Source organism: Chaetodon auriga, chromosome 9 (genome assembly GCF_051107435.1).
Source record: "Chaetodon auriga isolate fChaAug3 chromosome 9, fChaAug3.hap1, whole genome shotgun sequence".
NCBI lineage: Eukaryota > Metazoa > Chordata > Actinopteri > Chaetodontiformes > Chaetodontidae > Chaetodon > Chaetodon auriga.
In genome coordinates this window covers 17,189,792-17,216,403 of record NC_135082.1, presented here as the reverse complement: position 1 = coordinate 17,216,403, position 26,612 = coordinate 17,189,792, and the positions used below count along the sequence as shown (strand labels likewise).

At 43.0% G+C, this 26,612-nt stretch overlaps 1 protein-coding gene across 2 annotated transcripts; it reads left to right on the top strand.

Moving 5' to 3' along the window:
- Nucleotides 1–605: 605 nt before the first annotated feature.
- slc16a2 (solute carrier family 16 member 2) lies at nt 606–25,395 on the top strand. 2 transcript variants are annotated; one of them, XR_013077573.1, is made up of 8 exons: nt 606–1,650; nt 11,073–11,217; nt 12,191–12,689; nt 14,372–14,515; nt 17,799–18,027; nt 19,776–20,048; nt 20,150–20,718; nt 20,753–25,395. XR_013077573.1 is itself a non-coding variant. In XM_076739138.1 (7 exons), the coding sequence occupies exons 1-6, from the start codon at nt 1,221–1,223 to the stop codon at nt 20,030–20,032; spliced, it is 1,704 nt and encodes a 567-aa protein (XP_076595253.1). In that variant the 5' UTR covers nt 606–1,220; the 3' UTR covers nt 20,033–20,048; nt 20,150–25,395. The 2 variants fall into 2 exon arrangements, 1 of the variants encoding a protein (XP_076595253.1); XM_076739138.1 differs by having other exon boundaries at nt 20,150–25,395.
- The last annotated feature ends 1,217 nt before the right edge of the window (nt 25,396–26,612 follow it).

The window sequence follows — 26,612 nt, the reverse complement described above, 5'->3', positions numbered from 1 at the left end:
CATACTTTTACTTAACCTAGTATCTTACTTGAGTAAATGTATGTGACTTACTTGTACCTCTGGTTTTTGAACATATTTTGAGGCACTGGAGAGTGGACATCCAGGTTAGGTTGGGCTGGAAGTTGGGCTGAAGTTATTCGAACACCATGAACCTGCTGGAAGGGTCGTTAGATTCACAGTAATTCACGGTATAACGTTAGCTTAGCTTAGCTACAGCTCGTAACAGCCACTGTGATGCAACGAAAGACAGATTTTGAACGTAAAATGGAAGGAGACTTGTTTCATGGCTAAACCCTCTCGGGTCCTTGGTGAAAACAGCGAGTGTACACGCTAGCTCATCCTCATTAACCTGCCCTGTACACAGTGCTAACAGCTGTCACCGTCGACGGTTAAGTAACGCTAATGCATACACTTGTCAGTCCGGTCCGTGAAGAAAAGTAGGCTACAGCCGGTGTCAAATGAGGCTGTGGATCACTCGGGTCTTTACGTGAGCCCGATAAAACACGAAGTGCAAGCTCGTCCCACTGCTTTACAGTAACCGCTGTGAAGCTCCACCATTGGTTCCAACCGTCCATCCGCCGGGGAAGGGAGGCGGGGGCGAGTTGTTGAATGACGGACGTGCCTCTGTTGCCACTTTAGAGCCGAGGCAGCCTCTGGGACATACACGGGCCTACCTATTTCACATTTACACCGTATGAACCTAGCAGATGAAAGAGGAGAGCCTGGTCTTTTCTTTTGTCGTCGGGGCATGTTGCGAACCGCGTGCGGACTGCGTGACAGGACTGCACAGTGTCGAGGCTGAACGGACGTTTTCACAGGTTGATGATGAACGGACGTTTTGTATAGTTGGCACGGCGCAGGGAAACCAGCAAAAGTAAATACATGGTTTTAGTCTCTATAGACTACTCCTAGACACACAGGTTTACATTTAAAGGAGGAATAGGCGGCGCCTGCTATTGCCTGGAGAAATACGGATCGCTGAGCAGAATGTCACATTTAGCGGCTGCAGGTTGGGGTTTATTCGCCGAAGTTGAAGCTCACACTTGGTCTACAAGCAGCGTGTAGGTGGCTTGTCTGTCAACAAGGGACCGTCTGTCTCGCACATTTCGACAGATAGCCAATCAAATCTGTTATTCAAATTGGTCCTCTTATGTCAGTGACCTATATCTCATGCATGAACGGCAAGAGTCCACAGTAGCCTCTCCACCAGACCAGACAGCATGGGGATCAACGGGTTAGACAGTCAAGCGCAGCCGTCCGGCGGAGTTTCCCGGACGGAGCCGCCAGCTACAGATCCTCAGATGGAGCAAGGAAGTGCTCCCCAAGAAGCAGACAAGAGCACTTCTGATCAGGCGGCTGGCAGCGAGTGTAAAATAGTGCAGGAGGACAGCGCCATGCAGCTGATCGAGGCCGGGTGCAAGCCGCCCCTCTCCCCGACTTCTGACTCCGAGGCGGGGGTCCAGGTGAACACGCACGGCCCCGGAGCCGGATTCGTCCCACCCGAGGGAGGCTACGGCTGGTTGGTGGTTTTAGCGGCCACCTGGTGCAATGGGTCCATCTTCGGGATCCAAAACTCCTTCGGCATCCTGCATCTGATGCTGATGAAGGAGCACGCCAACCCAGACGACCAGACGTCTCAGTTCAAAGTGGGTGAGTACCAGACAGTCTGCTGCGGTGAGCCCGACGATGAGATGACACAAGCACATTAGTCCTGGACCTCCAGTGGATGGTTCTCATTTGTAAGAATGTCAGCATGATGAAAACAAATCCTATCTTCATGTCATCTGAGGATACAAGAAGCTGACAAGTAGTTCATGATGTATGGGCTGCTATGTATGTGTCACGCATGCAACAGTCTAAAAGTGGGTCAGCTCAGAGTTAAAGTGGGTTTACCCTGTACTTAAATGCCACAGTAAACATAGTGTTATATTACATATATGCCTCACCAATACATTTCTGCAGTCTGCATATTCTGTTCTTCATGTTCTGAAAAATACTCCTTGGTGTATTTCATATTTCTGAGAGCAGCGTCACTGCTGGTCAGTGATTAACAGGCATTTAACTGGCCCACAAAATGTTATTTTTTTTGTTGGGATCTGTACCAAACATGCATGTTCTCTGACCTGTGGAGAGTATGATTTGTAGACCGGGGCATCTCTGTAGCACCACAATGCACCATGTTCACTCCTCTGTCACCCGATTTCACTGGTGAACGTTGAGTCACTCCTCACAGTGTGCTGGTTGCTGCAAACCTGACTGATGCAGTTTCATAGCAGACAAGGAGATACATCTTAATGTAGAAGTCTCCCGATGTTGCAGTCTTGTTTTATTCAGATAAATTGAAATTTAAAGTTGGCACCAGTGAAGCATCTTTGGAGATTTAGTCCCTCAATGGTGTTAGAGACTTGGCCTCCAGCTTTGAGGTTGTTAATCACATTAACAATTACTGACTAGATGAGTTATCATGTAAGTTTTTTTTTCTTATCAGTGACTTTGTGTTCAGGCAAACGACTTGTTCTATATGCAGGAGTGAAACTGTGCAATGGTCGGTCCTGATTTGAGTGAAAAGCAATGCTGGTGAAGAGGCAGAGGAGTCGCATGTAACAGGAGTGGATATTTTTCTTAACTTCCTGTCAAGTTCCACAATCACCAGCAAAGGTTAAGGTCAGGATGTGGGAAGGGATTATGGTTCTAAGACTGTTCCCTGGAACAAAGTCAGCTCTTTCTCATCAGCATGAAAAACATTTACGGAGGAAGAGGTATTAAAAGCTCAGGCATGTTGTTGAACCCATGTAAGCACAGGTTAATATCTTTAATGGTGTCTTGCAGCTTGTCATCTCTAGTTTATAAGAAAACAATTGCTGTGTCTGGTGGCAGTTCGACAAGGTCTCACATTACTTTCAGGTTTTGTGTGATAGAGAACCTGAGAGCCGGTTATGCTTTGAAACCAGATGTATTACTTATATGTCACATTCAATAGAGAGCAGTTGCTATCAAGGTATTTCTATTCAGTTTTCCCCCTTTTTTTTTTGGCTTGTTAAGGACTGCATCCATCTGTTCCTTGGATTTCATTCTTGGTTGTTCTCCTATGTGAAAGGATTAAGCTAGTATGCTGAGTCCCGACCTTTACCCCCCAGCAGCAGAACAAAACGGAGGGGGACAGATTAACTATAATACTGGCAGTTGTAAAGGCTCCTTTTTTGAACAACTATCCAGTCTGAGAGGGAGCCATGAGGAAATGAGGAGAACATCTTAAAATCTTAGCAATAGACTGCACAGCCATAGACAAGGTGACAAGAAAAAACTGAGATGTGATTAAATCTAGCTAATAGATTACCATTAGTTTTTTTTACACCAATCATGAATATACAGGGTATTTATTAAGTGTTGAGGGGTAAACAAGGGATTTAGAAATAACTCGAGTATTAAGGTGGAGGATCAGAACAGGCTTTTTAAAGCAAAAGAAGGTAGTAAAGGAGAGGTGAGTGGGTTATGAGTTGCAGATGGTGTTGTTTTGCTCAATGATTGCCGCATGGCACGGTCAGAGGTCTCATTCCTGTTGTGGCCACAGCAGTGCAAAACTCCTGGTATGTTCAAGGTGTGTATGGGAGTGCGAGCAACCGTACATTCTTTTAAAATTTAAACTGTGGTGCTTTTCCAATCAGTGGGGAGCGAGCCTCTTGTGAGGTGATGTGCAACTGATCGTGGGTGGGAGAGAAGTTCAAGCTGCAACCTCTGTTGGGAATGTGTGCGAAGGGGTGGAAGAGGGGGACGAGTGATTAAATTTTCATTGATCCACGCTATTATTGCCGTTCAAACGCCACAAGTCAGAAACAGGCCAATAGGAAGACTGTGATGAGACAAAAAAAACAAAGGCTCATTCATCCTTTTTTTTTTTTCTTTTAGATTTATGAGAATTTCTGTGCTTTGTTCGAAGGCATAAAAGCAAGAGTGACACTGCAACACTGTGAGGCTCTGTTGGTGGCATTGCTTCCTCAGTAAAGGGATTTAAATTATTTTTTCACTCTAATTCCAATCTATAAATCTTATTGACAGCAGCATTTGAGCATTGAGAGAGTTTTCCACTAAATGTTGCAAAGACACTGATCATGTGTAAAAAGCATGCGCATATCATAAAAAAGGCTCCTCAGCCCAGTCTTGTGCATCGGAAATCAGGCTTTGAACAACATAAGAAAGATATCAGAAGGCTACAAACACCTCTTTAAATGAGGCCATTTAAACTGAAACACTAAATTATAATGCAGCGGTTCAGAATAGCTCATAGTGACTGCAGAAATGCTCGACAGCACTAACATACAAGTAAAACTAGTCAGAGACGTGTTCTGGAAGTTTTCCAAAATGGCTAAAATGTGTGTTCAAATGTCGAGTTTTGCTTTTGATCGTGCCACCGTCCTCTTTCTGTAACCTTGCTCAGTGTTATTTGGCTTGGCAGTCGTTCATATTAAGGTTAAATCAATATCACTTTTAAACATTTTTGTACTGAAACTGCCGGTAGGCAATATTTAACAGGTGTTACCTCTGCAGGTCATTAAAATCCAGTGTCCTGTTTTGACCATTTGATTGTGCTGAGATTCAGGGATCAAGGGACAATTAAATAAAATGTACTTGCAGGATTCAGAACTGTATTTCTGGTGATGGTCTTCCATCATATCAGATGTGGTCAAAATGTTCTAGCCGGGATTCAAACAGGTGTTTGTGTTTGTGCTGTGACAAGCAAACATCTGCCCTCATTAGCGTACTGCTGTGCTCTGTGTAGTGCTGTATTGTAGCTCCAGATTTCACCAGCATCTCTGGGGTTGCTGGAAATCCCAGGTTGGCAGATCGGGGAGCGCTGGAGCATTTTTGACATTCCAGAGGGCAGGGGATTGGGTTTAGGTCTGATCAGAGTCTCTAAAAAGTCTCCACGCAGTCATAAGCAGGTACACGATCAGGTCCTGACAGGGACTGTTTTTGTTCAGTGTGGGTTTATTTGAACATCAGTGAATTAATGCTTTCTAAAAGGTGCAAGTGGAAATAGTGGAGAAAGAAAGCAAACTCTTCCAGTCTGACGCAGAGGAGTGGGTTGGTGATAAGTGCCATCTTCCTTTTCACAGCTGGAGGCAAGCTTGGAAAATACAGTATTAAGTTTGAGAAGCACAAGATCTGAGAATACTAGCAGCAGGCTGCGAGAGTCACACATCAGATCCTGTACTGACGTCTGAGAGCCAGCTCAGTCAGAAAAATCAACAAAAGCTGTACGCTCTGCAAAGCATATCCAATATACCCGCTCCATACGCACACACACGACTTGCATTATTGATAGTGTCAACATAAGCGCTTTGCACAGCAGTAAATATTTGTAGCTTGCAGCACGATATGACTGGGAGACATCAGAAGGAGCGAACAGCTCATGGAGCATCCACACACTCTTGCGTCCAAAGCTCCTGCGGGCGGAGGCTGACTTGTTTGAAGACACTCCTTACATGTGGGACAGCTGGTTCCCAGAATGACTTAACTGCAGCGGCAATCCTCCACAAACTATGCAGCCTGACCTGATGTACCGTATGATCGTTAGCCAGTTGGGTAGCCGATGCTACAACAAAGCTTTATGAGCACAATAGCTTTGCCGCTATACAGCAGTAGCTTATTCTTTGTTGAAGGTATGTTAAGCTCAGTGTGACGGTGTCTTTTCGTGCGTGTGTTTTTCAGTTGAAACGGCCTTCTGCGTCATCTAACAACACATTGTCCAGCCCGAGCACCTGCTAAGGACATTTAATGTGGCCTTGAGGGTACAGCCTTTCCGTTAATGTTACAAAAATATGTATGGCTATTGTTATTTTAACTGAGAGTACTTTTCCCATTGTTTTGCTGATGGAATATTTTGTCCTGTGCCGAAGGAAATTCGCCACCAACAGTGTCAACAGACAGCGTTTGGACGGTGGTGTGTTTTTGATTGTTCTGCCACGCTGGATTTGGAAAGGAAACAGTGATTATGAGGTTAATAGGTGGATTTCTTTCAGCTTTAAAAGGCGAAAATACTGTTTCTTACTTGCAGCATTGGCATCATTCTAAGCAGATAGTTTGAATTTATTCAGCCAGATTGGGAGATATGAGTCTCAGATTTTGTTGGTACTGCTAAAAGCATTGAAAACTTTTGAAAAAGTCAGCAGCAACACCTCTTTCCAGGAACAGTGTCTTTGTTTCTCAGAATAATCCACAGAGCCTGCTGTGAGCAGTTTTCTTTGAAAGTACTTCCTACTTCGCTTTCTGTCCGCTGAGGGACTAAAGAGCAGGAATTCCTACAGTGGTCACCTGATGGGACTGTTAATGCCATCGAATTAAAGCTGAAAGATGGTACTTTAACCTCGTTTCATTTCAGATCCTGTGTCTCGGAGTACGGGGCAAAGCTTGTAGCTGCGAGAAAACCTTTTGTGAACTTAATCTTTGGCTCCATATGATAGCCACAGGGTTGATGTAATTGTTCCATCAGCTATACAAATGCCCACGTAAACGTCAGCGTTGTTTTGAAAGGCGTGAGAAGACCTGAATAACATGAATAACTCAATGTCAGTACACTCACAGCAAAACAAAAGGTGGTTTGTGTGGCATGCAGGATGTTTATTAAGATATTGAACTCATGTAGGACTGGTTTCAGATACACACTCACACATGACAGCGGTTTGAGGCATGTATTCAAGCGTGTGTAAATACGCTACATTACTTGCTTAGTGTTTATTCTATCAGTAGACAACATGACACACTTGGAAAAAGAAACGGCAGTTCACAAAACAATGGTAAGTTTGTTGTTCCTCCAATGTACAGATGGATCTATGGAGTCTCCCAGTCTCTGTCTGGTTGTCAGATTGCATCCATCACTTAAAGAGAGGAAACCTTGTTATGCCCCCTCACCGCCAGCACCACACACACACACACACACACACACACACACACACACGCACATACACGTCTTTTCGTTTTGCTTCAGTCTCCCTCGCCGTGCTCTTTTTCTTTTGTTTGGAAGTGTTCAGACCTAATTGTCTCTAATGAGTACACTCCGCTCGGTCTGTTCAGAGACCTTTGCTTGTGCCAGGGCAGGGGGAGATGGGGGTTTGGAGGTGAGCTTTGGCCAGAAAAGCGAGGAGAGAGTGGAGGAACGGGACATGTTTCTGTTGCTTTGTCAGCCTCTGATTGTCGGGTGGGCCTTGTATGTTGTACGCAGTGTACTGTGGTTCTTTGGACTGTAACATGAGCGTACATTTTGCTCTCAAACACTATACCTCAGGGACTGCCGTCATGTTCTGTACACTGCTTCTGTAGAGGAAGCTTGGCTTGAGTACAGTAATTGTGTAATTTACCTCAACAACCATGAATGTACAGTACAGCTGGTTCTGAGCAAAGTGTACTGTCTTCGTCTTTCTGTAGGTTTTTCCACATTCCTCTGTGCTGTCTCTCTGAACTCCTGTGTCCCTGTAATAATGCTGTACCTGTATATTCAACCAGGGCAGGACCTAAAAGTTTAGAGAGGTAATCCTTGATGTTTGTTGTTTTTTCTCCATTGTTAATATTAATGAGTTATCACTGTCAGCTACAGTGTTTCCAGTACGATGACATTTTCTCAGATTTGCTATTGCTAAAATTTACTTTTCTGTCTGTTTTTAGTCAGTATTCTAACTACATGGTTTTTCCTGTTAGAACAACAGTGTAATAATTATGATAATAATAAAAGCAATAATAATAATGAACTTACAAGAACGAAATCACATGCACCAAGTGAGTGCCCACTTGATAATGATAATAAGGATGAGAATAAAAATAAAGACAATGCAAAAAAAAAAAAAACAGTATAAAAATAATAAAGCAAAGGTGAAATTAGAGAAGAATGAGGCAATGAGATGAAGAATGAGAAAAATAGGGATAAAGCAACAAATCATAAAATCATAAAAAATAGGTAAAAATAGATCGCATAGATGACATAATAATACAAAGAAGCATCTAACGTGTACTTGCAACTGCAGTGAAGTAACATACCAAGTGCAAATCCTATTAGAGCCAAAAATGAATAGTAGGGGAGGAGCAGGGAGGGGAAAAAGCATATGGCAAAAAACTCCAGATGGAACGAGCACTCAGAGCCCAGACTGACCAACCTGATGGACTATAAAACATCGTACAACCATGTGGGATTCCATGGATGAACCGCTAAGAGAGTGTGCGAGATGCTTGTGGAAACAGCGCACACATTATAGCACAAGACAATGTGTGCTTGAGAACTGTCTGTTCCTCCCAGACAAACCAACTGGACATGTGGTATTGGACAAGGAACGGGAAGTGGAGCTAGTGATGGACTGATCTCTGTTGAGTGACAGCAACATCAATAAGAAGGAATGTGAGAAGTTGGAGAAATGCCAGTGAAAGCAAAGGCGATCCCGATAATAAAAACACAGAATGCTGCGGACATAAATTCCAGGCACCAGATGATTGCAACCCAAAATGAATCTGACCTGATTCTGTCAGGAGTTTTGGGTTGAGCACTATTTTGGGTGGGTAACTTTCAGGGCCTTACATGTCGTTACATTTTTGATGTACTTTTACTGTAGGCTATGTACGTTTGCATACACAGTCGAGGCTGCAGGCTATTCCTGTGGACCACCTTTGAAGGATCTTACCCCTGAACTGAGACGCCATTGCAGTCATGGGGGTCATTGAACTACCAAGACTTTTCCCTTTGCGCCACCGTCAAAACACCTCCCTTTATGTTTGCAGATGTTCTGTCATCTACACGGTCGCTCTAACTGAAGTTATGTTTTGAATTTTGACGTGTTTAAGCTTATTTCCACACCGGAAAAGTCATATGTTCACGTCTCAGGACAAATGTGATAGAGTGAATGCATCAATTTTTGCTCAACACTCTTGCTTCATCAGTCATAGAAGCTTTAAGGCCTCAGTACCTTTTAAGATGCTCCAATCAGTATATCTCAGGATTATTCGGATGTTTCCTTCAGGATCTGGTGGAGACCAAAGCAGTCACTGTTAGACTATCTGACAAGCACAGAGCTTGAAGCATACTGAAGTCTTTAGGAGAGTTGTTGTTAGCGCTCTCAATAAGTGGTGCAATATGGTGCAATTGTAATGCTAAGGTGATTATTAGCTTTACTTAATGAGCCAAACTCCTTGGCTTATTAAGTAAAGTGGGTTAATCTGATCTCATGCAACTTTGCCATTGATTTCTGTCTCAGTGATTTATATTTTTATGGACAGTATTGTTTCAGTTGAACTGGGTTTGGGGGTCGATGCAGAACAACCACTTAGACACATAGATACAACTTTCGGGGGAAATTTAATTGTTACAGCCAGCAAAGAATAAAAAGAGAGACATTGATATCCACTTCTGTATATACTGTAGGTGTCTGTGCGCGTTGAGATGCCCTCTGCCGAGAGGTGTAAAGTATAGGAAGGTTTGCAGTCGCAGCCTTAGAAATTGGACTTTGCAGCACTTGTGTACCAGCAGGTGTACATATGCAGTGAACATACAGCTCACCTCTGAGCCAGTCAACAGATTTCCATCTGAATGACATAAAACCAGAGTTACAGCTATGTTTTACCTTCATGTTGACTTTCCCATGCTAGTGAAAATTATGATAAATGCTAAATTACACTAAATTGGTCTCATCTGCCAATAGGTAATTATTTTACAGTCATGTAATTATTTTACATGACCATTTTTCAGAAATATTTGAGTGGAAAATAATCGCTCTAATATCTAATCTAATAATAAATTGAAATCCCATGGATGCTCTTATCTGTCACATTGTGATTTTCACTGAAATGCATGGCACTGTAAAAGGTGCGAGCGCGAACGGTGACACCATTGATGCCACTGTCTCCAGCCTTTGCCACCTTTGCCTCAGAACAATCCAGGGAAAACTCTGCACATGTATAGTGCATAATGTGTAGGTCAACCTTGACAGCAAGGACTGTTTATATTGTGCCGCAGAGGTTGAGTTTTACACTAAATTTACATGCGTACGTGTGTGTCAGCAGTCATACCACCAATCCATCCACCTGTTTATCATTCTCTCTGGTCTCATTCCCATTGAGCTGTTGGATCAGTGTGACCCACAACCCAGACACCACGGTAGACATTAAAGCTACCTTTGCTCCCCAGGAGACTCAACCCAGACATTTGTTTGTTTGCACTTCAGGGTACGCAGTGTCTCTGTTGAATCACTCTGGCTCATTATGTTTTAACACTGGATGGCTATTTCACCACAGGCCAGAACTATCCACTTTGATCCACTTTTTGATCTGCTTAATCACCATGAGAAATCTTATAGAGAGTTTCTGATGTACATGACAACACACACAATAACGAGTTACATAAATTTATATTAATAGCAAATCGCGTCAGGTGGTGGAAGGTCACACAGAGAGAGACATTTCTAAGAAAACCAGCACATTCAAAGGCTTTCAGCTTTTCAGTGAGTGAGTACAAGATCCAACACGTAGAGCACGTTTACCTTTGGTTATGGCCTCCAATGAGATCACACGTGGCACATGTGGAAACAGTCAAAAAAATTAGGGCAGACGTAACGACTTGCACGCAAGTGCAGTGAATCGTGCATAAAAAAAGCCTTGTTATTGCTCAGTGATGCTGTTTTGATTTTCATACAATCATTTCCATATGCAAAAAGATGATAAGTTTTATCTTTCTGCTGTGACATGTTTAATTTCCTGCTCTCGGTTTCAAGCGGGGCAGCATGTACACAACAGTTGTTCGACTGTGCAACTGTAAGCAATAACAAAGCTGCTTTGAGGCAAATTCTTCAGCTGCATATGATGTGGGTTTAAAGAACTGTAGAGATTGTGCAAAGATTACACAACAAAGTGAGCTTGATTCCATGCAAGGAAGAGAATCCTGGGTGGTTTGACTGAATGTCTGATGCCTTCCACAGTACTGTATTCTGTATGTCTGCTTCACATTCACTGCACAGATGATTTTATTTTAGTGGAGGTGGTAGCTACAACCGATGGGTTTCCACATGTATCTGACCATGAATTCTCCCTCTCCTCTCCAGCCTGGGTCGGGGCCCTGGCCATGGGCATGATCTTCTTCTGTTCACCTGTGGTCAGCATGTTCACAGACCACTTCGGCTGTAGGAAGACAGCTGTCAGCGGGGCAGCGCTGGCTTTTATAGGGCTGCTCAGTACATCCTTTGCAAAGTAAGCTATGTACATTTCTGAAAGACATCACTTGTTGTAGCCCCAGTTTGTGCCTTTGATCTACGTGTTACATTTTAATCACAGAGCTTAGCATTTGTTTTTCAGAAAAATAAATACTCTGTGATGTTTGAAAAACCCAGAAATCAATTTAACCACACTTACCGGTGTCCTGAAGGGATGTTCAGAATATTCAAAGCTCCTTTAATCATCTGGATGAAAGAATAATCCTTCCACTGCACACCACAAAGGATTTTTAACCTGTTTCTCAAGTTACAACTGTATTTCTGAACATAGAACCTGGAAATATAATGTGTTCTATGTCCAAATATAGCTGAAAATGCAATTTTTGAATTTTGGTTCACGTGTATTTAAACAAATTTTTTTCATGCACATTGCTTGAAGAGGTCATAATATACTCCTTATTGGCAACTAAAGTTCCAGTACTACTGTTTTAAGTAGTATATTTAGAATAAATTTACTTTGCAGTTATTTGGGAACCCTTGGCCACTTTCTTCCACTGTTCCACAGAAGCTGAACAGAGCCACAGATAACAGAAAGAGCAACGGGATACCATCATGAAAACTGAGCTATACTAAAAATGGAGGAAGATGCCAAAAAATCCAAACTTCTAATGTTTAATAATCTACAAATATCTGATATGAGCACCCTGAATTACATGCCGTTTGACGGTTTAAGAACAGATAGAACTTTATTTCTCTCAAGGAAAATTGTTCAGCAGCAGCTGCAGTACAAAGTAGGATATAGTGCAAATATAAAGAGTGCAACTGTAAAGGCAGTTGCAACAAGTTATCAATAAACAGATACCCAACATCCACAGAATGCAAAATATACACAATGGCAAAAATATAAACATATCTTGTAGTGTCAGTTCTTGAATTAATGTTACAGAAAAACAATAGGTCAAATAATAACCAAATTATCATCCCTCCTTTTATGTTCTTTTCTATTGCAGCTCCCTGAGCCTTCGCTATTTCACATATGGTATACTGTTCGGCTGTGGCTCTTCCTTCGCCTTCCAGCCCTCGTTGGTCATCCTCGGCCACTACTTCCGCCAGCGCCTGGGTCTGGCCAATGGTGTGGTGACAGCCGGTGCCAGCCTCTTTTCCATGGGCCTCCCGGTTTTCCTCAACATGGTGGTGGAACCTCTGGGCCTCAGCAGGACCTTCCAGATCCTCAGCCTCTTCATGCTGGTCCAGGCCCTGCTGGCCCTGACGTTCAAACCTTTACTGCCTGCTGGAGGAGGCATGGGCCCTCCAGGCATGGGTCCTGGCCCTGCCGAGCCTCAATCCCAGCCAGAGGCCGTGGCTCAGGGGGGCAGCAGGTGGAGCAGGGTCCTGGGTGGTGTCAGGAAGTACTTCAATCTACGAGTTTTTCACATTGTGACCTACCGAGTGTGGGCGTTTGGAGTCGCCACAGCTGTACTGGGCTACTTTGTGCCGTATATTCATCTGGTAAGAATGGACACGCTTGCGTCAGATTATAAGTGCATGCTGTGTGTGTCCTGCCTTAAACTGTTTATAAATCTAAACTCAAGAATGTACAAATATTTTGAAAAAAAAAAATTAAGAAGTCATTTGTCTTAGTTTCTTGAATATTACATAGTGTAAAATCAGCTAGTTTTGTTACATTTTGTTTATATTTGATAGATGTTAATGAAAAGATAGTATGAAGATACTAAGCTTTGTGTACTTAACAGTCCTCCATTCATCTCAGTGGGCTAAAATATTGCCTAATATGGAATACATACCATAATATTATTGGGTGTTTTTGGTGTGTGACTCTGAAAATGCAGGAATTTTTACCTCTTTATTGATATTATAAGGTTGTATAAAGAGCATTATGGTGTTGATTAGTCAGAGTTGTATTATAATGGCCACAGATTTCCTGCTAAACTTAGGATGTATGCTACGCTTATTTGACTTACAAGCATAAACGCGTCTTGCTCTGCACTGCTAACATCACTTCCAGGCAAAGTAGCTAATAAGCTGTTCAGCTGCAGCACATTAAACAGCATGTAAACATGCCTGCACATATCACTTTGGTCTGTTTAGATGCTGGTTTGGTTTTAACTCTTCAATATCACTGTTAACATCAAACTGGCTGCCCACGGGTAAGCTGCAGTGCAAGTTTGTTTGCTCTGTGTCTCGCTCCCCTGCTGGGGCTTAGCCTGCCAGCTTCTGTCAGTCAAACACAGACACACCCCTCCATTGGCTGAGAGGAAAGTGAGCATTTCTGAGACTAAACACTGATATTATTTTTGACTGCAAGAAGGGATGACTAAATGTGATTTCTGTTGGACATCGTCATGAAAAAAGTCAATTCACTCACAAGTCAAAGTACAGTCATTTTGCCTGCCATGATGAATAGAATCCAAAATTCAGAATATATTTGCAGTCTGCACATGACCTATGGCCGACTTTGGTGTGAGATAGTGAGATAGTGAAGGATGAGGATGAAGTGTAAAGCTCCAGCGTGGAGCTGTGAAGTTGATCTCCCTCTATCCAGATGTCGGATGTTCCAGCTCCGGCCTCCCTCTGTCAGGCCTGTTGTTTCAGGCCCAGGCCCAGATGTAAACACAGCCCCGGCCTTTGTATCGGCTCGACCGTTTCAGGAAACCTCTCCTGTATGGCCTCTCTGTATCCCTAAACATGCCTATCCTATGGCCATTGATGAATGTAGAGCCCTTCAAAGCAGAGCAAATATTTCACAAGGACCTGCTTGTTCAGGAAAGACTTCAGAGGGTGGTTTAATGTTTTGGATCAGATTTGGGGGGTCAGGGCTGAGGGGAGTGGGAGGGTCTGACCTATATGCGTTGGGTCTTCCTGTCCTGCTGTTCCAGAGGTCTGTGGATGAAGACATTTTGTTATTGTAAGTCCTTGGCTTTGGGGTTATGGATGGACAATTTCTCCACTCCACCAAATGCACACCCATTTGCTGAGTTCACTGACTTCTTAAGCACGGAGCACAAAAACATATGAAAACATTCATCAGCAGGTTGTGTGATGTCTTTGTTATCTCATTCATTACTGGTAGTCTCGGGGTGCTTTTCTTATGCAGCACCATTACATTTAACTACCAAACACACAGCCAGAGCTCACGCAGCACCGCGTCTATTTTTCTTTCCATGTCTTAGATCAACTTTGTAAAGGAGCAGTTCAAGGACACCCAGAAGGATTGGGTGTTGCTGGTTTGCATTGGAGCTTCATCTGGGCTGGGACGGCTCGCTTTTGGCAAGATCGGCGACCTCATTCCAGGTCTTCAAAAGATCTATATGCAGGTGAGGAAATGTGGGAAGGCATTGAAAGCAGGCAGTCCAGTTTTTTTAATGTTTGGCATATTTCTGTAAAAGCTCACACAGTTTAGCATGCAGACCTGGGGCGCTGAGTCTAGATCAAACTGGTACTAGCTAGATCTCCCAGTAACAGGATTTTAATGATTTATTTGTACTATTTCATAATCAACGCTCAACAGTAAATGTTTGTTTTCTCATTTCTCATTTCTGACTGTTTCTAAGAGATTTGTAAACTCTACAATATATGTTCCTGTGGAATTAATAATTTTAAATGTGCAAACATTTCAAATTGAAAGTCAACTTTAACCTGAAACAGAGACCCTGGGGTTAACTATTAACGTTGTGTTTTGAGTCTTTTTTTTTCTTATCACACTGTTCTAAGGTGTGTTCAATATTATTCCAGTAAATGGGTCATGCAGTTTCACTAGGTTGAAAATTAGGGGGGGGGGGTTTGCAATCTGAGTGATTCTGTGGCTTTTATGGTCTATTGGGCTGCAGAAAAACTTGACTCAGAGGCTAATTTGGACACACTTCCAGTACCACAATAAAAATATGCTTTCTTGCTGCTATAAGAATCACCTGCCTGGATAATAGTAGGTATGATTCAGTTCTGAGAAAATGGAAGTGGGAAAGCACAGCAGTTCAGAGCCATTAGCCAGGTGAATACAAACAGTATTTATCAGTTCTTGCTGGTGTATATGTATTTCCATGCTGAATGCAAACACACAGATAACACACTCGATCTGCATGGTGTTAAGCAGTTGATCAGTGAGTCATCGTCAGATCGACAGAATTAAAGTTTACCCTTACAGAAAAAACACATGAATTTCACATGTGTTTAAACATGGGAAACATGTGGTTTTGGAACATTTTTCATGGTGTAATGTGTGAAACCCATGTAAATTCCTATGTGAAACCCATGTGATCACATGTGGTAACATGGGTACCATGTTGTAACATGTGGTACCACATGTGTTTCACATCAAAATCACATGTCAAGTTCATGTGGTTTTTCTGTAAGGGTAAAAACCTTAAAATTGCATTAAAAACATGCTGAAAATGTCTGTATGATATTAAAACACAAAAATATGCGTCTAATGTTCCTTTTGCACTCTTGAACATTTAGATTGTGCAGAGATAATGCCTCCATTGAAAAGAAGAAGATGCTCACAGCAGAGGTCACCGACCTTTTCCAAGCCAAGATCGCTTCTCATGTCCAAATACAGGCCTGATAGCCTGACCACCAGTCCATTTTAACAATTTTAATTCAGACTGTTGAATGCTTACGACCTGCAGGCTGAACTGAAATAACCTCACCTTTGCTCAAAATCAGTCTAGAAGGCAAAAAATGTATTTATTTATTTATTTATTTATTCAAACTGAGTAAAAAGAGGACAACATAAATCTTCCTGCTGACCCAAATGACAAAAAAGGAAACAAACAAGCAATGAGATTCTGTACACAGTATTTCAGTCCAAACAGGCAAAACCTCCCCAGAGTCGCTGTGATGGCTGTGACTGCACACTATCACAGGATTCAGTATTTACATCAGCGTGCAGGAGCAAGTCACCACCAGCAACGTCAGCTTAGTCCAGTAAAGATTTGAACAGTTGGTGCTGCAGGCCTTTTCTCCACTGTAGAGTAAACATGACGAGGGTCTTTGCAATCCACAACTTTGTTAGCAAGCACCTGTTGATAGATCATACAATAATAACAGCGGAACTTGAGAAAGTCCCAGTTTTAGTGGCACAAGGCAGTAAAAACAGAGTGTTTGCCTTGTAACTGCCACTAGCTTATGAAAGGGGATGTTGTTGTCATGCATGTACCATTTGAACTGAATGTAGATTTCCTCACCTCTCTCCTCCATTATTGGCCATCAGAGCCAACACTGTGTCTGTCATCCACACATTTCTCGAATTCCAGTGAGAGTCTTCGGATAACAACTCAATCCTTCTGACCACAGTTGCTGGGCCACTTGCAATCACATTAATAATATTGTTTTTGTTTTTACAGTCTTTGAATAGACTGTAAAGCAGTCACAGACATTGTCTCCTTCATTAAGAGTCCGCAGACAAAAGAAAGGCTGCATCGTAATCTGTAGTTTTTTGACAGTTTTTCATACATTCTCCTCCGTCTTAACTTACCAGCTGGTTGCTAAGCCAACTGACAGTAGCTTCACCACAGTATCATGAGTCAGCCAATCAGAGAGGAGAGCGGAAGAACATCATTTTCCTATACTTTCAGGATTGGCTGATCGAAAAAAATATATAAATGACACGAAGTGCGATGCTTCGTGCTCTCCTTTGAGCTTCCCAGAGATCAACGAGTCAATCCTGAACGACAGGTTGATGACCCTTGTGTGCAGCAGGCTGCATCATCATTTCTCTCCTGCTGCCGTAATAAAGCAACACACACTGTCTGTGAGGGAGTCTTTATAGATGGGAAGTCTTGTTCTGTCTTTTATCCAGAGGTGAACACACTGTATTTGAGTCGGTTTCTTGTACAATGTGGTAATTGTAAAGGCTTTTAAGGTAATAGCTTTTACTTTGTTGTTGAGGCACAGGAGCCTCCTTCACATTTCACAGTTTTAATCTCATGAAATCTGAGCTCAGTCTAGTGCAGCGGCATTAGATGAATGTTTAGATTTGTACAAACAAGGAGGCAGCCTTCAGAAGCAACCAACATCAACACAAAGCACTAAACTCCTTACTCAGCCTGTAGAACAGATGATGTGATTGAGATGTATAAAAGGTAAAGGTTGAGGTTTTTAATCAGAGCCACATAGGACACCCTTCCTAGCACAGCCAATGTGTCATGAGGGTTCGGCTCACGAGAGAACTGTGGCCTGTGGGAAATGCTGCAGGTAAATCACCGTCGCATCCTGTGTGGCTGCGAGACTGCCTAGGCCCAGGGTTGTTCCAGGTGGTGGCATGACCAGGTACTAAGGAAGCTGGTAGAACTCACAGAGAGCATGCAAGTCTTGTCAAATGAGAATCCACCAGAAGCTGATGGTTCAGTTTTGTAACAGCTGGACAATTGGTGCAGAACTGCCCCACACGGGACACAACATCAGTCTTGGCCCAAGGAAATGACTGGTCAATGAGAGCAGACCTTGACAAGGAAGCCAAGGTTCCCCACTGACAGCACCATCACCACACTGAGACCTGTCATTGTCCTGTAGTCAACAACAGAAACGTGTCTTGTTCGTTGAGCTGTTTGTACTAAAGAAATCAAACAGTGGTTAATGTGTTCTCGCTGTCTGTTTCAGGTGGTGTCCTTCATGACTCTGGGCCTGATGTCCATGATGATTCCTCAGTGCGCGGTGTTCGAGGGGCTGGTGGTCGTGTGTGTGTTCATGGGGCTGTGCGACGGCTGCTTTCTCACCATGATGGCTCCCATAGCATTCGAGCTGGTCGGGCCCATGCAGGCCTCGCAGGCCATCGGCTACCTTCTCGGCCTTATGGCTATTCCCATGACAGCAGGTCCACCCATCGCTGGTGAGAAACATGCTCTTTTTAATGGTCCTGTTTTTCACAACGCACTGATTTATTCTGTGCAATCCACAACGATCTTGCAGTGATCTGTCTCCTTGCATTGAATTCGGGATGTTGGCAGTAACAGGACACAACAAGTTGATTGATACTAGCAGAGGAAGGATAGAACAAGTGTAGGGAGAAAAGGGAGAGGAAGACAAATGCGTGGCAGGATGGATCGTACAGCAGATTGTATTTAGAGAGGTTTGGGCTTGTGGCCAACCGCAGGCAGTCTCTAGGGATTTGTCCTCTGGAAAAAAGCACATACAGGCAGTGCTTAACTCCCTTTATGTCTCCTCTACCTCCTCCCTGTCTCCTCTACCATTCTTCAGTCCAGCTCTTTGATAACAGGATTGTATAGAAGAGCACTGAGGACAGAACATTAATTCGATGACTCGGGCATCGCCACGCTCTCCGTCAGATCTCACACATACTGTACCTGGACTGCTTTTACTACAACACCAGATTCTGGAGGTTGTTGTTAGCGGTTTAACATTTGTCCAAACTAAATTTCTCTAATGGTCTCTCAGAGGTAGTTTGATGACTAACTGGAGAAATGATTGCACACACATAGAAATAAGTTCAGACATAAAGTACAGTGTATAGCGGCATATGGTTTCAGTTATCCCTTTGACGAACCACAGATGCAGACGTCATCTCCTGCAGTTAAACCCAACATGTAATTGATATATAACGTACTGCACAAGGAAATTAGATATTCTATCGAATATCTGCAGCCTGGCTCCTCAGAGCCTGAATGAGATTCTCACTGTGTCAACATGTGCAGTTCAGTACAGTCTGTGCAGTTCATGAAGAATGCACACGTTGCATACAGCAATGTTAAGTGCCCCCCCCCCCCGGGGCCTCATGTCACAAGCTCAGTCGTAGATGAAAGAAACATACAGTATTAAACTTGTTGACCTTGCTTTGTCACTGTAGGTGGGCTGCTGTGTGTTTGCTTCAGTTCACATGCAGATAAATATATGGATAAGCAGTACATGTTATAGACAGGGTGAGATGAAGATAAACCGATGTGTTGAAATTTCATTGGTTTTCAAAGGGGTCAGCAAAAACAAGATTTTGTCAGATGAGGAAATTGATTCCACTCTCATGCCTGCGTGTTAAGTACGGAGCTTGAGCCAGGATGTTAGTAGCTTAGCTTAGCATTAAAGCCTGGAATTGGGGGAAACAGCTAGCCTGGTTCTCTCCAATCTTAAAAATAAATGCCTACTAGCATCTCTAAAGCACACTATTAACAATAACAACTACATACAAACAGTAAAATCAACAATATGTGGCTTTAGGAGAATATGCTGTAACATGCAGAGGCCTCTGTAGCACAAGCTGCTGCACAGGAGAGCAGAGCAGATGGAAAAACTTAAGGGTCATCAAGAAATAATATGTGTTTCCCCCTGTTTCCAGACTTGAAGCTAAGCTAGGCTAAGCTAGAGCTTCACACTTAACACACAGACATGAGAGTGCTATCAATCTTTTCGTCTAACTGTCAAGAAAAAAGTATGAACTAGTTCATTAAAGAAAGCTGCTTCCATAAAAAGTCACCCTTTCCCAGTACATGACACTATGGGCCAATCAGCTGGCTAGGCCACTCCCAGTGCTCCCAGTGCCCTATCCCAATGAGCATCCTTCTCATTAATGTCTGCCTGATCTGTCTTCGATAACATGTCCCGTGTCCCCCGGCTTACACTGTCCAGGTCTCCTACATGATTACTTTGGGAACTACAAGGTGGCCTTCTCCCTGGCTGGGGTGCCTCCTATGGTCGGGGGCGTGGTGCTGTTCTTTGTGCCCCTGATACACCGCAGGATCCAGCGAGGCCAGGCGGCGGCGTCACCAGAGGAGATGTCCACAACTGCCCACATGCTGCCCTCCGCCCAACCAGCGGGGGAGCCCAAGAGCTGCTCCAATGGAGACATCCTGCCCGGCTACACTGACGTAGAGACACACATCTGAGTCGCACCGTACAAAGGTTCCATATATTTACACATATGGAGCACAGATCAATAGGAAGTATGGCAAAGCCTGCACATTTCTTCCTCTCATACATTACTTCCCTTTTGCTTTTTCCAGGGATTCAGCCCACCAGCACCTTTTTCTCATCCCTAGATTGCCCTCCTCCCATCCAGAGCTCTCACCCATGGACTTCCTGCTGGCCGACCTTAAACCCTCTGACCCTCCTGGACTCTCATTGGCTGTTTGTTATTTTCACGTGGAGAGAAATCGAATAGGGCGCTCTGGCTTAAAAGCCACAGAGAGGACGAAAAGAAGGCACCTCAGCATAGGATGATGGACACCTGTAAGGAGGACAAGCACAGCACAGTCCCAACTTGGATTGTTCTATCCGTGGGGACTCTGTCGTCGTAAGACATTCCTCCAAGAGGAAAGAAATGAAGAGATATTAACTGACAGTGGTAGTCTCTGATTTTGCCGCCTTTATCTTGCCACCTTAGCTTATTGAAGCTGTGAAAAACACTATGCTTTGTTTTTAGATTCCATATAAACAAGTTGTTAGTAAGAATTAATGAAGGGATGCTTTCACGCTTTCTTTATGTAGTGCCTCATGCATCTAATTTTTTAACACAACGCAGTTTATTTAGTTGGCGTAGCTGAGACGCGATCTCATCTCGAGTGATTTGCAGGTGTGCTTTTTTTTTCAATTCTGCTTTGACATAGAAACATACAAAACTTGCACCCAGGGTCCAAAAACTTCAGCAACACGACTTCAACAATACCGGCCTGCCTGCACAGGACGTAGATGGCGGCGGCTGTTGATTCCACCGATGCTACGCCACAAACCGGAGAGTGTTACAGTTTTTCACGGTTTTAATATGGGTCACTAACTTCACAGCTTGTGGCAGATCAGTGTATGCAGTCATAGTCAGTAGGGGGGAGTTGTGAGAGCGGTGCAGCCGCTGAATGAATGAATGAATGAAACTTAACACTACAGTCGATGCAAAGTCTTCTCATAAGTCTGTACAGCCTTAACGTTCAGCGTTCAAACTCTACAGTTTTTATTGGCCTTTTAAAGTTTTAGCAGGGTGCTAGACGAATCCGCATAAACTGTGTTTGTTACAGCTTTGAAAAATAATTAAGAGTAGATTTTTGTAGTGTGCACACTGTATACTTGGCAAAGAGTTAGAGTCATGCAATCCTAATGGTAGAGTGTAGGTAGCATAGATTTTCATCAAGTTCAGAAAAAGCATTTTGTATCAGTTTGTGTTCAACATCTACATTTTTGATAGTAGAGGCTTTCACGTTACATGAAGCTACTTCGTTACAGTCTGCTGACGAGGAGGGACTGCTCAGAATAAAGCTGCCAAATGGCCTGAGCCCTCATCAGGCCCACTCACACATAATCCAGCCAATTTGCTGCTTTAGTTTAGCTTTGTGTCACTCATGAAACAAAAGGTTACGTCCTCACTGAGGCGTTCCCTCAAGAGGACCGTTTGCAGTTATTATGTTTCATAAACATTTGGACCACTTACCTCTGCACTCTTAGATTACAAGTTCTCTTGAACAATGAACTTTAATGAACAGATGTGAAGTAGAGCTGCAATAACTGACTGTTCGAGTTACACTCTGTGGTCATACAGTATGCATAGCTGAGTAGCAGAGAGGGGAATTGGTACACAGGGAGGAAGGAGATGCTCTGGAGTTCAGGTGGTATTCCTCTCTGTCCACCCACCCACCCACCCCCCCCCCCCCTCTGCTGTCACTGCCATTATTCAGTCGGTTTCTGCGTTGCTCAGAACACTTCAGAGCCTAAAAGCTACACGGACCTCACTGCTGAGTGTAGCTTTCTGGGCTGTAATGCTTTAGAACAAACAGTTCTGAATAGGAAACATACATCAATACCTCAGTAATCAAACAATCCTCAGCAATGCAGTGGGACCTGTCGACATTCTTCATTACTTTATAGTTCTGTGTCGTTCTCAGAGCCACAAAGCTGCCAAACGCCTGTTTTTAATCCACCTTGCTTCCTCCGACAACCTCATTAGTGTCAGTTTAGGCACCACAAAGCTGTGGAAATGAAACTTACATTCCCTGTAATCAAACAGTTGGTGCGTAATCAGTTTAGGGATGTATCCTCCGTCCTTCCTTTGCCTTCGTATCCATATGCTTCTTTCTTTTTGACGCTCACCATTCCTACTCTCTCTTCCCTTTCCCTACACATTAGCATTAGCGTCTGTTTATCACAGCCTCGTGTCTGTCTGATTGAAGAAATGCAGTTGTATAAATGTCTAATATCCTTACCTAAAGATACAGAAGACACTTTGAACACACAATGTTTGAGAATGCTTGAAAGCAAAACCACAGGCCTCTAGTTTGACTGAGGTGGTGTTACATTTTGAGCAGCCATGTAAGCTAACTCGCTAAATTTGAGTTCAGTTGTGAGATTCAAATGGACCCGATCATGGAGCTCCTGCCCCAGTAATCTTACTGGAAACACCAAGCTCTTCAAAATAAGGAAACATGTCCTCATCACTTTGAAAGTGACTCATTTTCTCTGTTTCTAAAGTGCATTATTTAACCAAATAAGTGCCCTCCTGCCTAAATAAATAATGGTTAAGTGTGAAAGGTATTTAATTTATTTATTACATTTTTTTTTTGTCTTATGAAGGTTGCAGGAGATGCTCTCTGAAAGACTGCACAACTGCAAGTAAAATCAGTCACCCACAACCCTAATAGCTGAATTTCAGGCATTTGGATGCTAACGTAAAAAGATAAAGAGCTGAAATGTGTTAATAAGTTCAGTTTGTGCTGCGTTGCACAGCACTCATTGAAATTCTGTTACTGCTCCACTGATAAAAACACAGTGTTACTCACAAACTGCACGAGTTTACTGCCTGTCAGACTAGAGGCCTGCGCCACTAAAGTCCCACAATAAGGCAAAAGAATGAGTGAATGAAAACCACTTCAAAGGACTGACCCTCTGGCAGCCATATTAGAGGACCTAACCCTTTTGCTTAGCAATGGCTGCGAGAGGCTGATCGTGTTTCTATGCACAAAACTTATCCGTCTCAAACTGAATTTCTGTCGTGTATGTGTAGTTTTTTTTTTTTTTTACTGTGAACTGATTTTTGTGTGTGTGTGTGTGTGTGTGTGTGTGTGTGTGTGTGTGTGTGTGTGTGTGTGTGTGTGTGTTGAATATGTCGTCACCTTGTCAGATAATGGATTAACATCAATGTTGTTTTCTAAAAGATGAGACAATTGAGTCCCAGCAGTTTGAGGACAAATCTGCCTTATAGTTACTGGACGGCTGTGATGCACCAGAGCTAGATTTGACCAGAGTCGCTACGTTTGAGACACAGCTGCAGAGCTTGTATGGTGAATTTTGCTGATCTTGACTTTTGACTCATTATTTTTCTGTCTTTATTTCTCCTTCTTCGTTTTATCTGCAGTATAATCATCGTCAGTCCTGGATCTTTCTTAACGAGTCAGACTCGCTCAGTTTCTGCTCAGAAGCAGCTGAGTTCTCCTTTGTACTTGTAAGCTGACATGTATCAACATATGTACTTTATATACTTTGTAATGGTTTTTAATTAACCATAAACTGTTTTTATTGTCTTAGCTTTTTGTTTTTGATAATTGTCTTTTTTTTTTGTTGGTGTTTTTTAGTGACACATTTCAATGACTACTGGAGAAAGAAAGAACTGTGGAGTTGGTCCATGTGATTTGAAATAATATATAAAAGTGAAGGAGCTGAATGAATGAAGGCTGACACAGTACATCTGGATGGTTTCATGGTGTGTGCTGAGCCAGTGTTTGGCTTGCCAAAGTCTTTTTTGTCTATGCAGCATCGCTGGGCTCTCGGTCCGCTTCCCGTGACCGCTTCATCTTCTGAACATGTCAGACTCTGGGCGACGAATGTTTACTTGGACGCCCAAGTTTGCGTTTGCCTCCTGTAGCACTCTGAGCTGTAGCCTGCAGTGGTTTCAGGACCAGCTAAGCCCACAGTAGAGCCCCTTACCTAAACTAGACACCACCAACACAATGACATGATTCATGGTTTTTATTATGAGGAAGTCTTTGAGCTGTTGTTTGGCTTTTCCCCTGACAGTCAAAATGGTGAAAAATGATCATTTCTCTCCCGTGGGTGCTTTTCTTTACCTGCTGGTGCTTGCCTGTGGCATGCAGAATGCAGGTCAGAGCGACAGAGAGGCACATTCAGGACACGGAGCAGCACAGGCTAATATTCAACACTATCTGACACATGGCAAGATGGAGCTGGCAGGCGTTGTTTGACGCTGGGCTGTTACGTTCAAAACGAGGCAAGCAAGTCAAAAGAGCTGAAGTCAGCATGTTTATACTGCATGGATTAACAGGTAATGTGTCATATTTACTGATTTAATAGTTTTTATTCAAAGATGGCTTAATTCCAGGTAGTATTTGCTTGGATTTACTGCTCATATCTATTGGTCACTTACCAAAAAACAACCTCATTGGACTTTTCTTTGGCAGAAAAAAAGCCCCCCACCTGACTTGAAGTCAATCCAAAACTCTTGCAGTATTGAGCCTTGTTTTTCCTCTTCTGCAAACGTGCCGTTTCTCTGCTCGTCTGACCTCAATCTCTGCTTGTTGTTCGACTGCGTTTCCTCAGCCTGAAACCCTGTTCAGAAAATGTGAAGCAGGATCGCTGAAGGTCTTTGTATCGTGACGCTGAGCCCGTGAAGTCAGCGCCTCGCACGCCGCCGCGGACCACTCCCAGCAAGAATGCTTTCTCAGTGCTGTCGCCAGCATCAGTCACCGTCCTTAAATCATGCGTAAAGGAGTATTTTTTTTATTGCTTTGAGTCACACCTGTGTAATGTACAAAGCTTTATATGCTCCATAGGTTGTAGAAACTCACGCCTCATTTTCACTGTCTTGACCGTAGGCATCATGTTTTCATCAGCTATAAATACTTCAGCTTTTTCTGGTGATATACTCTCATTTATGTGTCTGTATTGTCACCAGGGCAGCACTCGGCCCAGGCCTTCCCATAGCCTTACACGTTGAAATAAGCTTTCCTCCTCTAACCTTCAGTAAGGTCGCTGCAGTTAAAACCTCTATTGCCTGCCTCCTCTTCTCACAGCTGGCAACCTCTGTCCTCCTTCTTCTACCTTTTTTAATATAAACACACAATTCTGTTGTAGTCATTTTACCAAATGTTCTAACAAGGCCAGTGACGCTGCGAGATCTGAAATCAAGTCATGCTGCTAGAGAAAAGAAAATCAATGTAATTTTGTGTTCTTGTCAAAGTAATTCTGAACCCGTATCAAAAGAGGCACATTTTTTTTCTATTAAACCAACAATAAAGATGTAATATGAAAGCAACCCACGCTGTCGTTGCCAGTCACTCTTTTGTTGTCTGTGTGCTTTCAGTCCTCTAATGCTCCACTTCCACATCAGACGCTGCAGCCTGCTCTTCTTGACATGCGGTCATTTGGGAGATTAACCCCTTTTGAATGCATAAAGACACAGCAGCGACATACTGACAGCAGTCCAGGGAGAGATGCAGCGCGCTGCTGCAGTTTAGGGACACGCTCGCTGTGTCTTCAGATGTTTGAGCTGCTCATAATCACCACAGCAACTGCTGTTCTTTCAGGCATTAAGTCCTCCCTTGACTCCCCATCACCTTATTTAACCGCAGCGTCTCACAGCCGGGAAGATAATCGTGCTGAATCTTAAAGATCACGCTTCGCTGAATCAGTTCCAAGCAGCAGAGCTCTTTATGTACATACAGGGAACTATTGTGGACATGTTGCAAAGCAAAGAATAAATCACTTGTTGAGTCTGGCTTTGAGCCTCGTTTCTATTTTGGATAAGTGGGCATGAACTGAGGCAAACACATCATAAGAAAATGTAGTTCAGCACTGCTGGAATGTAATTATTTACTCAAATAGCCTAGTGTACTTGAGTAGGCCTACACATTTGAGGTACTTGTACTTAATTATTTCAATAATTTTCAAAAGTCTGATGGCATTTCTCACAATTTTCAGGATTTTTACAAAACAAACAGTAAATGGGTAAATAGAAAAGTCAGCAGCAGCTAAGAATCCATAATGAAAATCCACTGTGTCTGTCTTAACCAGGAACAGTAAAATCCTACTTTTACATTAATGCATGAGTAATATATATTATAATTGTCACAGGGATCATTTCTCTGCATTGGCTACTTTTATTTTTTATACTTTAGGTTCTTTTTCCTGATTGTACTGTGTGACTGATTGTAGTGTGCTGTTAGTAAAGGGAGCTAATACTTCCTCCATCTCTTTTATTGAGCCATGTACCTCAAATGCAACCTAAACTTTTTTATTAAAGCAGCATAGATTAAAACACTGTTTCTTTAAGCTGAGTGAGTAATGCTTGAGCACAGCTGCCTTTGTCTTAATGTCTATTCATTAGTGTGGGATAAAAGCAGTGAGCTGGATGGGAACAGACTGTACAAATGCAGGCTGTAGTCATTAGAGTGTCTTTGTGGATGCACATGCTGGCCAATAGGTGTCTCCACACAGTAGGAACAAGCACAGGAAACCGCTGTTCCACTGCAA

Coding starts and splice junctions, on each gene's coding strand:
- slc16a2 (XM_076739138.1), top strand. CDS start 1,221: ATGGGGATCAACGGGTTAGACAGTCAAGCGCAGCCGTCCGGCGGAGTT. Junction 1,651..11,072: donor GACGTCTCAGTTCAAAGTGG/GTGAGTACCAGA, acceptor TCTCCTCTCCAG/CCTGGGTCGGGGCCCTGGCC. Junction 18,028..19,775: donor AGCAGGTCCACCCATCGCTG/GTGAGAAACATG, acceptor TACACTGTCCAG/GTCTCCTACATGATTACTTT.